Consider the following 17,734-nt stretch of genomic DNA (forward strand, 5'->3'; position numbering starts at 1 on the left):
GTTTTGAAAAGATGATCAAAGTGTTGGGCTTGGACATAGATCATTAATCTGAGAAGCTAAAGGATAGTTCTTGTTCAGGTCACTTAGAGAATAGTTATCTTGTATATCTTTATGGGGGTTTGGGAGGAGCAAGTCTCCAAGGGTGCATTTGGACTTATCTAAAATATCTTTTGCCTTTTCATGAGCATCTGCCATGTGACAGGTCTTTCACATACTCATCTCTAATCTTTTTGAGAGTTTGGGAAGGTATTATTCTCCCATTTAAAGATGAGAATGAAGTTAAAAGAAATTAATTTAGAAGCTTGCCCAAAGTCACCTAGCCTCCAACTGCTGGCGAACAATTCAAACCCTGGTCGAGGCAGCCCGTGCTTCTTTCCCTGTTGAAGCCTCTTGCCATGGAGAAAATGACTCTGCTATCTTAAACAGGAAAAGAATGACTTGGAAGCCTACTGGGGGCTCCCAGACTATTGAGGGGTTTGGGAACCAGACAGGCTCCAAGGCAGCGTCAGAGGCCAAGACACAAGAAGTACAACAGCCAGTGTTTTAGGGACCAGGATGCCAACACTGCTGCCACAAAGGTCCTAACCATTCCTCCATGTGGGGTCACAGACACTAGGTGTCTGATGGGAGGGTCCGGTTGGCCAAGGTCACATCTTACCCCTCCATCTCCAGAGCAGGAGGCAGGACACTGCATCTTCATTACATTCCCCATAGCAGGAAGTGGTAGGGATACTGGAGAGCAGAAGAAAAGATGGTGTCCACCACATAGGGTAGGAGTCAGTATATTTCCTAAACAACAAACTATGGATAAACGCTTTTTGTTTGTTTGTTTTTAGTAATGTTGCCATTACTAAAGTATACATGACCAGAAACAGGCGGATCAAAATAATCACCCCAAGTACCAAGCTAGCTACACTGTTCTCTCATTTATCTGCCTCAGCTGATGGAGACCATAGTTATAGTTCTGCTGGGAATATTTTCACATTGAAAGAGGGTGTAGTACATCTGGACTGCTCTTTGGTATGTGAGCTCAAAGGACTTTTTAAAGTGTATCTCTGGGCTTCCCTGGTGGCTCAGTGGTTGGGAATCCGCCTGCCAATGCAGGGGACATGGGTTCGAGCCCTGGTCCGGGAAGATCCCACATGCCATGGAGCAGCTAGGCCCGTGTGCCACAACTACTGAGCCTGTGCTCTGGAGCCCGCGAGCCGCAACTACTGAGCCCAGGCACCACAACTACTGAAGCCTGCGTACCTAGAGCCCGTGCTCCGCAACGGGAGAGGCCACCGCAATGGGAAGCCCACGCACCACAACGAGGACCCACTCGCTGCAACTAAAGCCCGTGCACAGCAGCGAGGACCCAACGCAGTCAAAAATAAATAAAATAAATAAATTAAAAAAAAATAATAAAGTGTATCTCTGCTTAGCAGAGGCACCTACTTCTTAGCCTGTAGAAGTTGATCTGTGGTTAAAATGATTAGAGTTCCCCCTCTGTCTCCAAATGCCACTCTACTGTGAAATTCATCCAGGCATAGAAGACATTGCATGGTAAAGTCTGCTCTTAACCAATTCTTGGTGGCTGGGAATCTTCTAGGAATTTCTTTCAAGTGTTCAGTGGAGGACTTCATAGGACATTAGAAAGGAAAGATAGAAAAGAATTGCTTGCCTTTTGCCTATGCCCCAACACCCACAAATAAAAAATAAGTTTTTACTTATTTGTTCAGGCTTTGAAAGGAATAGCAAGGTGTTTTTTCTAATAGACTGGTGAATATCTTCTTGGCCTTATGCTGAGAACTTATGCAAGTTCATTTAACTCTTGAATAGTCTGAATAGTGCATTCAGAAGCTAATTCAGAAGCCTCACTTTGGAGAACACTCATCCGAGTTCAGTATGTTGTGGTCCGAGTAGTCAAGAAGCATCTTGGAGCCCTTTTTCCAATCTATCTCCTCACTTCATTGTCGCATAGAATAAGCAGACCATCACCAGGATCTGAGATCTTACTTGGATTCAGCCCACATTTTCAATGCCTTTCTCCACTAGAATCTTTCACCATTGAGCCTTAAAGATAGCAGTTGTCTGATCTGCATGTTTCCTCTGTATTTTCTATTTTCTTCTTATAAGTGCTCAAAATAATTTCTTAAGATCCCACCTACCCTTTTATGTTAACAATAAAATAATTGTGAAATAATTAAAAGGCAGTAAGTAATAAAAGAAGCTGCCAAGGACCTGTGTGATGTTCAGATATCTCAGAATACCTATTAGCTGATTACCCACTGTAACCTTCTGTTGTCTCCAGTTTTGAAATCTCTGAGCATGTGGGTGTTTTGAAGTGTACTACATGAAAGAAAGGTGTTTGCCCACACCAGCCTTGGAATCAGAAAATTCCAGGGTCCAAACTTGACTTTTTTAGTAACATGTCCCTGGGCAAGCTGGTTGACTTCTCTGAGCCTTATTTCCTCTTAAAATGGAATATAATACCACCAGCCTCAAGGTGGTTCATGAGAATTAAATGAACTAACAGACATGAAACTTGGGAAAAATTTGTTGGTGAAGTCACACTCTATTCTGACTCTATGTCAGAATTTTGGTATCTTCCAAGAACTGTAGGCTCTCTCCCTTCATCCAAAAAGCTTAGAATTCTAGCCACCAGGTTGATGGTTATAAAAGATACACTCTGTTTTCTCAGGACACATCACGCAGAGCCTTGCTAATCTTCTGGGCCCTCTCTCCCTCCAGGAAGGCTACGGCATTGGCGACGACGAATACTCCTGTGCATACGATGGCTGCCGGCAGCTGATTTGGTACAACGCCAGAAGTAAGCCTCACCAACACCCCTGCTGGAAAGAAGGTATTCATTCCTCTCCATCATGAATTTATTAATTAGGTTAAGACATCTGGTTATGATGAGGCATTTATTATGTTAGGCTTTAAAATCTTTTAATGGAAAAAGAGTAAATGTGAAAAGGGATATTAGCCTTTGTATCCCCTACCATAGGTGTGAACCGTACTCTCCTGATAGTCACCTCTGATGGAGCCCTTCCTTTAGCAAAACATTTCAGACTATACAATTCTTAATTTAGTGGGAAAATGATCATCTTAAGATTAATATGAATTCTAGTTTCCTCTCTGGGTATATGTCTTAAATCAAAGCAGCCGTGGAGATATTGAGGACACTGAAATTGTAATGCCAATAAAATAAGGTTATTTTCAGAGAATCGGCACTATTCAGTGGACACATTCCGGGGCTCTCTAGGGCAGCTTTTAAGGGTGACTTGAGTACTGTTAGTCTCAAACACTTCTGCCCAGCCTCATTTCTCCAGACATCGGGCTCAGGATGCTGCAGGGGCATAGGCTACCAGGACTCTCAATCAAGGCTCTAGGATTTTAGCAAGAATATATCTTATCAACAGCATGATCTTTTTTGCCCCATTCAGTTTTTTTTTCCAACTGCTTTGCAATATCCAACGCCCTAGACCCATGAAAACATTTATTAATGAAAGATTCAAACAGCATAGTTAGAGCCACAGTTGATTTGTTAAACACTTATACCAAAAAATTTACGGTGAGTGTTTTTACCCCCAACTAAATACAGTGAAAACAGGGCTTCCCTGCTTCAGCACCACTGCACTGGAGGGTAGTATTCTCAAGGGGCCTCCTGGTGCACTGCCTTGTTCTGAAGACATAGAGTCATATGGTAGGGGATGGAACCTCCGGAAAAATTTTATTCCCAGCATTGGAGCTAGATGGGGGATATAGCCCAGCTTCTTCTCCAAGCTTCCCTCTCTCTGTTTCCTGCTGCAATCAGCATTATAGATGTAAACTGAATTTTCAGGCATGCTAAGAGAGCAGGAATTTGACCCTTGCTGTGAGGGGACAGCTTCTCTTAATTAACTAATAGTGTGGAAAGGAAAAAACCTGCAAAGCCGACATAAGCCCTCATTTTAAGGGTTTGCAGGTTAAAGGAACATAACACTTCTTCATGTTTTTTTTTAAATACTTTTCTGATATTTTTTTGTTGTCGTTATAAATTTATTTATTTTTGTCTGCGTTGGGTCTTCGTTGCTGCGCACAGGCTTTCTCTAGTTGCAGCGAGCAGGGGCTACTCTCTGTTGCGGTGCGCAGCCTTCTCATTGTGGTGGCTCCTCTTGTTGCGGAGCACAGGCTCTAAGCACATGGGCTTCAATAATTGTGGCACGTGGGCTCAGTAGTTGTGGCTCGCGGGCTCTAGACCGCAGACTCAGTAGTTGTGGCGCACTGGTTTAGTTGCTCTGCGGCATGTGGGATCTTCCCTGACCAGGGATGGAACCCGTGTCCCTTGCATTGGCAGGTGGATTCTTAACCACTGCGCCACCAGGGAAGTCCAACACTTCTTCATTTAACAAAGCATAAAATAGAGGCACTGTCTGCAAAGACTGTCTTGTTTGTTTTTTAAATGATTTTTTAAAAGATTTAAGTTTATTACAAAATTTGGAAAATAGGGGTAAAAAGCAAAATGAAACCAAAATCTCATGTAATTCCTCCATCCAGAGATTTCTTTAAAACGCAATCTAGTGTGTATATATAGATATGTATTTTTTTTATTAATTTACCTTTAAAATAATTTTTAAAATTTTTATTGGAGTATAGTTGATTTACAACGTTGTATTAGTTTCAGGTGTACAGCAAAGCAAATCAGTTATACATATACGTATATCCACTCTTTTTTAGATTCTTTTCCCATATAGGCCATTGGAGAGTACTGAGTAGAGTTCCCTGTGCTATACAGTAGGTCCTTATTAGTTATCTATTTTATATATAGTAGTGTGTATGTGTCAATCCCAATCTCCTAATTTGTCCCTCCCCCCGCCCTTACCCCCTGGTAACCATAAGTTTGTTTTCTACATCTATAACTCTATTTCTGTTTTGTAGATAAGTTCATTTGTACCCTTACTTTAGACTCCACATATAAGCGATATCATGTAATATTTGTCTTTCTCTGTCTGACTTACATCACTCAGTATGACAATCTCTAGGTCCATCCATGTTGCTGTAAATGGCATTATTTCATTCTTTTTTATGGCTGAGTAATATTCCATTGTATATATGCACCACATCTTTTTTATCCATTCCTCTGTTGATGGACATTTAGGTTGCTTCCATGTCCTGACTATTGTAAATAGAGCTGAAATGAACATTGGGATGCATGTATCTTCTCAAATTATGGTTTTCTCCTGATATATGCCCAGGAGTGGGATTGCTGGATCATATGGTAGCTCTATTTTTAGTTTTTTAAGGAACCTCCATACTGTTCTTCATAGTGCCTGTACCAATTTACATTCCCACCAAAAGTGTGGGAAGATTCCCTTTTCTCCCCACCCTCTCCAACATTTATTGTTTGTATATTTTTTGATGATGGCCATTCTAACTGGTGTGAGTTGATACTTCATTGTAGTTTTGATTTGCATTGCTCTAATAATTAGTGATGTTGAGCATCTTTTCATGTGCTTTTTAGCCATATGTATGTCTTCTTTGGAGGAATGTCTATTTAGATCTTCCACCCATTTTTTAATTGGGTTGTTTGTTTTTTTGATATTGAGCTGCATGAGCTGTTTGTATATTTCAGAGATTAATCCCTTGTTGGTTGCTTTGTTTGCAAATATTTTCTCCCATTCTGAGGGTTGTCTTTTCATTTTGTTTATGGTTTCCTTTGCTGTGCAAGAGCTTTTAAGTTTAATTAGGTCCCATTTGTTTGTTTTTATTTTCATTACTCTAGGAGGTGGATCAAAAAAGATCTTGCTGGGATTTATGTGAAAAAGTGTTCTGCCTATGTTTTCCTCTAAGAGTTTTATAGTATCCGGCCTTACATTTAGGTCTTTAATCCATTTTGAGTTTATTTTTGTGTATGGTGTATATTTTTTGTTGTTACACTTACTATGCCTTGAACAGCTTTCCAGGTTATTAAATAACATTGTTTTTAATGGCTTTTCAATATTCCATTATATAATAGTACTATATTAATCAATGCCTCAATGTTGGACAGTTACATTTTTGCCTTTTAAAATTATTATTATAAAAAAATTATAAACCATTCTGGATTTTCTCAGGATAAATCCTTAGAAGTGAATCTTCTCTGGCAAAGGGTATACAGAATTTCAAGGCTTTTGCCATATATTGCCAGATTTTCCTCCAGTACCATTGAGTGTCAGTTTTTCTTGTCATCACTTTATAATTTCATGTATTTATCTTTGACTATTTATTTATTTATTTATTTATTTAAATGTATTATTTATTTATTTATTTTTGGCTGCATTGGGTCTTTTTTGCTGCCCTCGGGCTTTCTCTAGTTGCGGTAAACGGGGGCTACTCTTCATTGTGGTGCGAGCACTTCTCATTGCGATGGCTTCTGCTGTTGCGGAGCGAGGGCTCTAAGCGTGCAGGCTTCGGTAGTTGTGGCACGTGGGCTCTTCCCAAACCAGGGATTGAACCCGTGTCCCCTGCGTTGGCAGACAGATTCTTAACCACTGCGCCACCAGGGAAGTCCCTTTGACATTTTAAAAAGCAAAAACTTTATGAGTGAATATGAATGCTTTAAAAAAAAAAAACATGTTTGGGGGCAGTTGTTATGTCAGACAGTTTTGTTTTGTTTTGTTTTTTTGGCTGTGCCTCACAGCTTGCAGGATCTTAGTTCCCAGACCAGGGATTGAACCCTCACCCTCGGCAGTGAAAGCGCGGAGTCCTAACCACTGGACTGCTGGGGAATTCCCTCTCAGAGAGTTTTAACTCTCACCAGAGAGGCAAAAAAGTTCATGATTTTGATCTTACCATATTTTACTGATCCCCAAATGCACATTTTCCCCACATTTTCACATCTTTGAAATTGGGATGCATCTTACAATTGATGGCTTTTCATAGATTAGTTGGCAGCATTTTCCTCTTAATGGTACATCCAAATATTGATGTAAATGGGTCAGATCAGTTGCAGAAGAAGCAAAAACGATGAATATGTTGAGTACAGGGCTATAAAAACAGACTTAATACAGTGACATTAAAACCCTGAGACAGCAGAATCTCCATATCCTAACAGTGTTTCACTTTATCCTCTAGGAGACACAGTAGGATTTCTGTTAGACTTGAATGAAAAGCAAATGATTTTCTTTTTAAATGGCAACCAGCTGCCTCCTGAGAAGCAAGTCTTTTCATCTACTGTGTAAGTACCTTCTCTCAGTCAAAAATTTGAGCAGATGCGTGGAATGTACTTTTCTCCAGAAAAAAAAAAACAAACTTTGTCCATTTATGTAGTCAGTTGTGATGAGAAATCACTGTATTTCAAGTAATTGGAGACCCATTTGATCTTACCTAAAACCATCCCAGAGTTTGATATAGGAAGGTAAGAGCAGGATGTTCTCTGGTTCACAGTCCTGTCTAGGTTAATAAACAGAATGTCACCCTTCTTTCTGCTCGGGTATGACTTATTCCCACTTTCTGAACTCCACTTTGTGTATGAGCTTTATTTTGTTTTTATGAATTCTCTTGACCTCTGTTCATTTTTACTTGTAGATCTGGATTTTTTGCTGCAGCTAGTTTCATGTCATATCAACAATGTGAGTTCAATTTTGGAGCAAAACCATTCAAATATCCACCATCTATGAAATTTAGCACTTTTAATGACTACGCCTTCCTAACAGCTGAAGAGAAAATCATTTTGCCTAGGTAAGGAATCTGCAGTCAAGGAGACCACACTGGCCATGACATAGCCAGTGTTGGGCCTTTATGGTCTTAAAGGTATCTATAACGTAATGTTGTAATCCTAGCTCCTGTTCTGGCTCAAAAAGCAGGTTTGTAACGAGCCCTTCTGCACTGTACTTCACCCTTGGACTCAGTGTCCCAAGACTTGAGAGTGGCTCAGTCAGCAGTTTCCAGATGAACTAGAAAATGTCACACAGTGACGACAGCCCTGCCTGCAGCGGCAGAGCCTCCATAATATCCCAGGAACAGAAGGGCCACTTGTGTCCCAGCTCAGAGATCTGAGTTTCATTCTTAGTACTTCCCTTCACCTTGTCTCGGTGCCTGACAGGGATTCTGAACTTCAGATTCCTCTTAGTGAAAGTGTGAAGTAACACCTTTCTCATCTGTCATACCCCATCATTTTTTTTATGTAGCCTGTCTTCTTGGATGTGGCCCATAAACAAGTCTGCCTTCTCACATACGCCCTGAAAGGTACAATCGATCCATCTAAGAGTTCCCCTGGAGGCTGGCCTTGGTTAAAACTGCTTCAGCATTTAGTTAACCGCCCCTGCAGAATTAAACTTTCCAAAAGTCAGATGGCAATAGGCGCCAGCTGTCGGAAAGTCTTCTTTTATGGGCAGCTTCTCTGGGTACCACCTCACTTTGGCGCCCAAAGTGCAGCCTGCCTTGAATAAGAACAGCAGAGTTACAAGCTAGGGCAGTCCTATAATACACTAGACTTTGTTTTTTGTGACAGTGACACCAAGACAGGAGTTGTTGGAGACTGAGTGGCCTCCTTAATGCCAAGGGGTCCTTTTTTACTCATAGTAATAGTATTCTTTTCTGACTTCAGGGTAGGAGATCATGGTCCTGTTTCTATCTGGCATCTTGTAAATTGTTCTATATTGTAAATCCTCTCTGTCTCTATCTCTTCTTCTATTCATTCTTTTTTTTTTCTTCTTAAACTTTTTATTATGGAAAACTTCAGATACACACAAAAGAAAAAAAGAATAGTACAATAAAGCACCATGTACCCACCTCTCAGCTACAAAAGTCATCCACTCACGACCACCTGCTTCTCTTACAGTTTTCCCTCATCTCTGTTAATAGCTCCATTGTCATTCCAGTTTCCCTGGCTGTAATCCTAGAGTATCCTTGACAAGGCAGGGTATGACTTTCTGCCATTTCCACGACAGATCCCTCAGCAAATCCTGTGGGCTGTGCCTTCAGAATATATCCCAAATCCAACTACTTCTTGTCCCTCTCCCTGCTACCACCATGGTTGAAGCCTCCATCATTTTCCACCTGGATTGTTCTTGCCCTGCCCTTAAACTGTAGTCTCCCTGTTCCTGCCTTAACCCCCTTCGGTCTATTCAGCACAGCTCCAGAATGATTTTGTTATAACATAAATCAGATCATGCACTTCTGTGCTGAAAAGACTCTAGTGGCTTCCTCTTTCACTTAAGGTGAAAGCTTAAATCCTAGCAGACTCTATACGATTTGTCCGCTCCTCTCCTCCATTACTTCTCTGACCTCCGACCCTCTCCCATATGCTCCTGCTCTTTCAGCCATCCTGGCCTCCTTGCTGCTCCTGAAGCATACCAGGTCTACTATTGTAGCCCCAGGGCCTTTGCACTAGAATGTTCTGCTGTCGCAATGCTTCCTGCTACTAGAATGTTCTGATGTGTGTTTTCCAGTACCACTGAGCAGTTGACTCGATTCTGACACTGTCTACCTGGAGATAGCATCAGATCCCACTGGTGAAGGGCTCAGTCCTGCAAAGACTGCTCTTTTCTCCCACTTTAGATGCCAGTCACAAGTCCAGGTTATGACCAACTGGCTGTAAATTGGAGGCTCCCATGACCTCCTCCTTGGGTTTGATTAATTTGCTAGAGCTACCACCACAGAACTCAGGAAAGCATTTTACTTCTTACTAGGTTACCGGTTTATTATAATAGGATATAACTCAGGAACGGGCTATCTGTGTATGCCAATCTCCCTGCCTCTCACTTGTTCACCAGCCCTGAAACTCTTTGAACCTTGTCCTTTTGGGTTGGTAGGGAGGCTTCATTACACAGGGCTGGTTCATTAAATCATTGGCCTTTGATGATTGAACTCAGTCTCCAGCCCACTTCCCATCCCAGGAGGTGGGGCAGAGGAGAGAGGAGGGAACTGAAAGGTTCCAACCTTCTTATCACCTGGTTGGTTCCCAGTCCCATCCTTAGGTACCTAGGGGGCTTTTTAAAAGCCGCCTCATTAACAGAACAAAAGACCTTTCTAGGTCTCTTAACTTATGAATCGTCGAGGGTTTTAGGAATCTGTGCCAGGAATGCAGATGTAAACAAAATATATTTTTTATCATAAATCACAGTTTCTCTCCAAGATGCCCACAAGGCTCACTCTCTCACTCCCTTCATGTCTTCACTTAAATGTCATCTTAGTGAGACCTTCCCTAGCTGCCGTATTTAAAATTATAACTCCCTGCCTCTCACATACACACTCCTTATTCTCCTCCCTGCTTTCTTTTTCTTCACACTACTCATTAGCATTTAAAATTCTGCATACCTTACTTTTTTATCTGATTTATTGTCTGTTTTACCCCCACTGGAGTGTAAACTCTCTGAAGGCAGGGATATTTTTTTAGTCCTCTCTTCACTGCTGAATCTCCAAAGCTTGGAACAGTGCCTGGCACGTAATAAGGCCTTATGTGAATTGAACGAATGTTTGTTTCCTGTTTCTCTTGCCCATCCATCAGGCTGTACCTTCAGCAGAGCAGTTCTGCATGTCTGCTTTTCCATTCCAAGCTAAGTGAAAGTATAATGCGAGGGTTCTAACCCGAGGTGTCTGGACTTCCAGGGTGACTATGATGAGCTGTCATAAACACCTTGAAAATTGTGTGTGTGCATTTTTCTTGGGAAATGCTCTGTGCGTTTCCTCAAACACTTAGAGATGTGTGACTTTAAACATTAAAATGTGCTGGTAGGGACTTCCCTGGTGGTCCAGTGGGTAAGACTCCGCGCTCCCAATGCAGGGGGCACGGGTTCGATCCCTGGTCAGGGAACTAGATCCTGCATGCATGCCGTAACCAAGAAGTCTGAGTGCCGAACCGGCACAGCCGAGATAGATAGATAGATAAACAAAATTTTTTTCTTTTAATTTGCTGGTAAAATAAAAAGAGCACTGGACTTAGAACCAAAAGACTTAAATTTGATTCCTGAATCTGTTTACTGTGTCTGACCTATACAAATCATTTCCTTGTCTGTGACCTTATGCAAATCATTTCCTGCCCTTTTCTTTGTAAAATGGGAATGACCATGCCTCCTTCATTCTCTATTTTAGAAAATCATTGTAAGATTGAAATGAGATGTCTTGTGTGAAAACTTTACTGAACAAAGCTTAGGGAATACATGGTAGACTCACATGTACAGAGCATTTTCAAGGCACTTCGTATGCATCACTGCTAAGAGGCCCCATTTATTTGTTGACAAAATGAGTTTCAAACTGTGTTTTCTACTCAGGCACAGGCGTCTTGCTCTGTTGAAGCAAGTTAGTATCCGGGAAAACTGCTGCTCCCTGTGTTGCGATGAGGTAGCAGACACACAATTGAAGCCATGTGGACACAGGTAAGAGGGTTTGTTTGGTCATTTCCTCTTTTGTACATTACATTAGACAAAGTTTCATCCTGTTCCTGAATTGCTTTTTACAGTGTTACCAGTTCCATAGCTGTTCATCAGGGTTTATAATATCCAAAGTGGGCTGAATGAGGAATTAGAGTTTGCCAAGTAGTACATGGCTGTCTTCCAGAAAGTACCTGAAATAGAAGCAGCTGCTTGATATGGAAGGCCTGTTTTTGTTTTACTTAATTTACTCAACACTATAGTTTAAACACAGTTTTTATTCACAAAATGTAGAAGGTTTAATGCTAATTATGAGCCTCTTGGGAAATCCCTTTTAGTTATAGAGCCTTCTCATTTACTTATTATTCACCCTCCTAAGCACTGAGATGGCAGCACCTCCCTGCCATCTAACCACATTTCAGTTGTATGAGATAAGGGCAGCCTGGATCCTATAGAACAGAGTGTCTAAAACATCAGCAAGAGCAGCAAGTAAGACAGTCCCTAAAAAGACCATCCCAACTAAGGTTAGAAAGGGGAAGAGGAGTTGGGCAGTGTGCTGGCCTTGGCCTAGCCCAGGCATGTGTGCTGACTGTATATGATCAATACCTATGCTGATGTTCCAGGCCAGCTCCCTGTAATTCATCACATCCCATACCCTGCCTTGCTCTTATTCTTGACATAGCTTTAGCTAGCAGGTTGCCTACGGGTCCAGAGCCTGGAGTGATGGACCCCAGTTTGTCTCCCCCAGGTCTGACTCAGCCTGAGCCCCTGACTCTGCCTCTGTACATTTGCCATCTTATGAAATGTGTTGTTATCTAATCGTCTGGTAAGGGACATACATGCAGTGAGTTTATCTCATTTCACCACTAGCTATACCAGTCTCTCTTCTGAAAGAAAGGCACAATGACTCCAGCTGTGATTATTCCTCTATATCAACTCTCTAGCCTGGAACGCCTCAGGATCTGGGCTTATTCATCTCTGAGCTTTCTGGCCCTTCTTGGTGGTTTTGTGCACAATAAGGGCTCATGAAAGAGGGCTGAAATCTAAAAACTTAGAATCAGGTATCTTAAGTATGACCACAGTCTCCTTCCTAGATATATCCAAAACAGAGTTGGAAGAGGAAATAAAAGAATTATAAGAAAATTTAGCTCCACTTTCAGCAACAACAACAATTTTAGAAGGGTAGAGGTTAAGAAGAGAAATCTGGCTAAACGGAATGACATGAGCCAACCCCTAGAAGAGACTGAAAATCTAAGCATTCCTGTTACCATAGAAGAAATTGAGATGATTACCAAAGCTACCTTTGCCTCCGCTGCTAAAAGCACTAAGCCCAGATGGTTTCACAGGTGAATTCTTTCAAACTTTCAGAGAATAGATAGATTCTGTTTAAACTTCTTGAGACCACAGAGATAATAGGAAGACTACAATATTCTTTTTACAAAGCCTGCATCGTAATCATATGAAAAGCTGACAAAACACACAAAAAAAGAAAACTTATGTGGGACTTCCCTCGTGGTCCAGTGGTTAAGACTTCGCCTTCCAATGTAGGGGGTGTGTGTTCAATCCCTGGTCCGGGAGCTAAGATCCCACATGCCTCATGGCCAAAAAACCAAAACATAAGACAGAAGCAATATTGTAACAGATCCAATAAAGACTTTAAAAATGGTCCACATCAAAAAAAATCTTAAAAAAAAAAAAGGAAAGAAAACTTCTGAATATAAACCTAAAAATCCTAAATAAATTATTACCAAATAGGACCCAGCAACACAACCAAGGGGGGCTTATTTCAGGAATGCAAGGTTAGTACAATATAGGAAATCAATTCATATAATTTCCCAAATAGGCCAAGGGACAGTGGAGCAGAGAATTAACACTTTCTCCAAAAATGCTGAAAAGGTATTTGTTAAAATTCAGTATCCGTCCCAAATGGATGGAATACTGCAAAACAGAAATGGATGTAGGGAATAAAATAGTATAAATTAAGAATGGATGGGGGCTTCCCTGGTGGCGCAGTGGTTGAGAATCTGCCTGCCAATGCAGGGGACACGGGTTCGAGCCCTGGTCTGGGAAGATCCCACATGCCACGGAGCAACTGGGCCCGTGAGCCACAATTACTGAGCCTGCGCGTCTGGAGCCTGTGCTCCGCAACAAGAGAGGCCGCGATGGTGAGAGGCCCGCGCACCGCGATGAAGAGTGGTCCCCACTTGCTGCAACTAGAGAAAGCCCTCGCACAGAAACGAAGACTCAACACAGTCATAAATAAATAAATAAAAGAACGTGAATTTCTTTAAAAAAAAAAAAAAAGAATGGATGGATACTTCCTTAGCAATATAAAAGATGTATATATCTCAGCCGAACACTAACATCTTTTTAATGGTGTCACACAGGAAGAATTGCAAGAGATGCTGGGGACAAAACAAGGATGCCTGCTATCAGCACTGTGACTTGCATTGTATAAGCTAAAACAGACAAGAGAGAGAAAAGGGTTTAAAACTGGAAAAAGAGCAAAATCATCATTTGGAGATAATAGATTACATAGGTAGATATCAGGAGAATTGACTAAAAGTCTATTAGAATCATTGTGACAATTGAATAAGCTAGCTGGTTTCAAAAAAAACTTAAAACAATAGCTTTCTATATATAAATAACAACCAATTAGAACAAATATTTGAAGGTCCCTTTTACAATAGCCAAAAAAAAAGCTTAAGAATACATTCCAAGAAATATAGGTTGCCTATCTGAAGAAAACTTTTAAACTACCGAGGAATGTAAAGAAGACTTGAATAACTGGATCTGGTCTTGGATAGGAAGACCTCTCAGTGTCGTAAAGGTGACAGTTTTCCCTAAACTCTAAGTTTAATTTGGTCCATATAAAAAGGAAAGCATGGGTTTTGGGGTTGTTTTTATTTTTTTTCTGGAAATAGAAATGCTAACTTAAAAGTTTATGATACTAAGGCAAGAAAATTCTAAAAAAGAAGAATTAGGGAGAGGACCAACCCTACCTACCACATCTTAAAATATATTAAAATAAATGTTAAATTTGCAACAACATGGATGGACCTGGAAGGTATTATGCTTAGTGAAATAAGTCAGACAAAGAAAGACAAATACTGTGTGTTATCACTTATATGTGGAATCTAAAATAAAACAAACGAGTGAATATAACAAAACAGAAACAGACTTACAGATATAGAGAACAAACTAGCAGTTACCAGTGGGGAGGGGGGGTGGCTAGATAGGGGCAGGGGATTAAGAGGTACGAACTACTATGTATAAAATAAATAAGCTACGAGGATATATTGTCCAGCACAGGGACTATAGCCAATATCTTTTTTTTTTAATGTATTTATTTATTTATTTTTGGCTGCATCCGGTCTTAATTGAGGCACGCGGGATCTTTCGTTGTGGCGCGCAGGCTTCTCTCTAGTTGTGGCGTGCGGGCTCCAGAGTGCAAGGGCTCAGTGGTTGCAGTGCACGGGGGCTCTCTAGTTGTGGGGCAAGGGCTCAGTAGTTGCGGCGCTAGGGCTTAGTTGCCCCGCGGCATGTGGGCTGTTAGTTCCCCGACCAGGGATCAAACCTGCGTCCCTTGCACTGGAAGGCAGATTCTTAACCACTGGACCACCAGGGAAGTCCCTAGCTTTAATTGGAGTATAATTTATAAAAAATTTTAATCACTATGTTGTATGCCTGAAACTAATACAATAATGTAAATCAACTATACTTAAAGAAAGGTTAATAGTTTTGTCCCAGTATGTGAAAAGAATGACACAACAATGGAACAGAAGCCCAGAAATAGAACTGATTACAAAGAAAAATTTAACATATGATAAAGGCGTTATGTCAAATCTGTGGTGAGAGAAGGACTATTCGGCAAATGATATTGGGATAGATGGCTAGCTGTCTGGGAAAAAATAGCATTGTATCTCTACCTACTTATATACATCTGTATGTATAGGCTATGTACATATAGACTTTCTGGAAGAATGCACATGAACTTCTAACTTATTCCTCAGAAGAGGAAGATTGAGGATCAGAAATGGAAGAGAGAGTTGCTGTTTATATATTTACTTTTTGTTTTAGCCACGTGCGATTATTACCCTTTCAGTTAACATGCTTGTTAACATTTTAGGTGGAGTCAGCAGATCGTCAGTCTGACCTTTTGAAGCACTGACCTAACTGGCATTTATGTCTTTCTCCTCAGTGACCTGTGCATGGATTGTGCCTTGCAACTGGAGACCTGCCCATTGTGTCGTAAAGAAATAGTGTCTAGAGTCAGACAGATTTCTCATATTTCATGACACACGTGAAGAGGCATCATGGACTTACTTCTACTCAATTCCAGCCAATGTTGAAAAGAAAAACAAAGAAAAAAAAATTCTCTAATCAGTTGTACGCACATTGAAACTTACAGCCATGGCCAGATTTTATGCTAAAAAACGATAGTTTGTCAAAGACAAAATTCTCCTAGAATCTAACCCAACTTGCCAGCCCTGAGAAATTCCTTTTAAGGCCAAGGAAAGCTGCATGCTAACAGCTAGGCCTGCGGTACTTCCATGAGAAACAATAGGAGACAATGCCCTCCTGAGTGCTGAAACCACACCGGATTTCTCCAGGTTGGGTTCATTTGATTGTTTAACACAGGATGTTTTGTCTCATATTCTAAAGTTTTTATTTTGGGCAAAAGTCATTATGGAGAAGTAAATGACAGCGTTTCTGGGTTAAGCATAACTTCCCATTGGTCAGAGAGCCACCGGTGTGTTAAGCATGGATATTGCAAGACTTGAAGCTATGAAACTAGAATCACACAGGTCAATACTACAAGCAACGTGGAGGGCCTGAAAGAAGGTGCACAGACTGTAGGAAAAAACCCAAATTTTTGATATTTCAGTGATTCCAAAGAACATTCTAGTTTTTTTTTAACTGCAGAAAATTGGTGGTATTTTCACATTCATGGTGTTTCTATCCAATTTCAGTACCCACATTTTGTGAGGAAAAAATGTTTTAACAATGCAGGAGGAATTCTTAAATTAATCGCAATGTTAGACTGGAGAAAATTTGGTATTTAGGGTATTTTTAAGCTACCATCAAATGAGGTCTCTCTGTTTTTTGTTTAAAAAAATTTTTTTAAATCAGTATTGTTTTTGGAAGTAATATACTTTGCAACTCTTGAACCAATAGTCTCAAAAACTCTTAGAGGACAGTCTGAGAGCATGTATTCCTATTGTTTAAAATAAATACATGTTTTTGAATAGTAAATTCAATCATGGATTGTTGACTATGTCTTCATCCAAAGTGTTATTCCCTCTCAGGGTCTCTGGTGAAGACCTTCAAGAGTTTGGTTTTTTCTCCCAGAAAATTGGAAGGTAGAATTGTAAATTCATAGAACTTATTTTATAATGGTGTACCTCAGCAGCTGCCTTTCAATTTATGCCAAGTCCTTACTGAGTTTATACTTGAATAGTAAATATGTCTTCTGAGTTTTACAGTGTCTTAAATTCAATGCACATTTTTTTCTTCCTTTCCCACCCTTTCTTGTTTGTAGTTCATTAAATTGTCCTATTACAGAGCTGATTTCCTTCCTGGCCGTACTTGTTGGGGTGCTGGATTTTTTCCATGTCTTTAGTCTTCCATAAATTCAAAAATATATATAAATATAAATATATATATATATATATATATATGTTCTCTTCTTTAGCTTGTGGTGAATACAGTAATTTGCATTGAAGAAATAAAACATTTGTTGCCTTTTTTGACTAAGATTTCACAACTTTCATTGGTGCCTGCTGCTAAGGTTCCAAGATATTATACTCTCAGGTTTATACTTTCCGGGGTAGGACAGAATCAAGTATTAGAATTAAGAAACAAGGTTAATCACTTATTCATCCAGCAAACCTTTATTGGACACCTAATATGTTCTGGGCTCTGCACCTATATGGTATACAAAACAGATCTGTTTGTGGAGCTGACGTCTGGTAGTGGGGAGAAAACTATATTTCTCTTTATTGTAATAAATTTTTGGTGCCCTGAAAGAAAATAGGGTGCCTTTGAGAAAGAACAAGGGGAACCTAATTTAGATGAGGGGAAAGGGAGAAAACTCACTGAAGGAGTAATATTAGTAAAAGCTTAGAGGAGGGACTTCCCTGGTGTCACAGTGGTTAAGAATCCACCTGCCAGTGCAGGGGACACGGGTTTGAGCCCTGGTCCGGGAAGATTCCACATACCACGGAGCAACTAAGCCCGTGCACCACAGCTACTGAAGCCTGCAGTCTTAGAGCCCGTGCTCCACAACAAGAGAGGCCAGCGCAATGAGAAGCCCGCGCACTGCAACGAAGAGTAGCCCCCGCTCGCTGCAACTAGAGAAAGCCCACGCACAGCAACAAAGACCCAACGCAGCCAAAAATAAATAAATTAAAAAA

The 17,734-nt window shown here is 40.6% G+C and overlaps 1 protein-coding gene across 3 annotated transcripts in view; it reads left to right on the forward strand.

Moving 5' to 3' along the window:
- RSPRY1 (ring finger and SPRY domain containing 1) overlaps window positions 1-17,734 on the forward strand; it is a 50,623-nt gene that overhangs the window by 29,737 nt on the left and 3,152 nt on the right. For 2 of the 3 annotated variants that reach the window (XR_009499129.1, XM_059905529.1), the window contains exons 11-14: window positions 2,734-2,845; window positions 7,081-7,183; window positions 7,534-7,686; window positions 11,220-11,324. Coding sequence is in view for 2 of the 3 variants with exons in the window: in XM_059905529.1 (XP_059761512.1) it covers window positions 2,734-2,845; window positions 7,081-7,183; window positions 7,534-7,686; window positions 11,220-11,324 (473 nt within the window). In the remaining variant the exon portion in view is untranslated. Of the gene's footprint in view, window positions 1-2,733; window positions 2,846-7,080; window positions 7,184-7,533; window positions 7,687-11,219; window positions 11,325-15,519; window positions 17,066-17,734 lie in introns of those variants that run through there. The other variant, XM_059905528.1, reaches the window with a different exon arrangement.

The sequence above is a fragment of the Balaenoptera ricei genome, chromosome 19 (genome assembly GCF_028023285.1).
Source record: "Balaenoptera ricei isolate mBalRic1 chromosome 19, mBalRic1.hap2, whole genome shotgun sequence".
NCBI classification, from domain to species: Eukaryota; Metazoa; Chordata; class Mammalia; order Artiodactyla; family Balaenopteridae; genus Balaenoptera; species Balaenoptera ricei.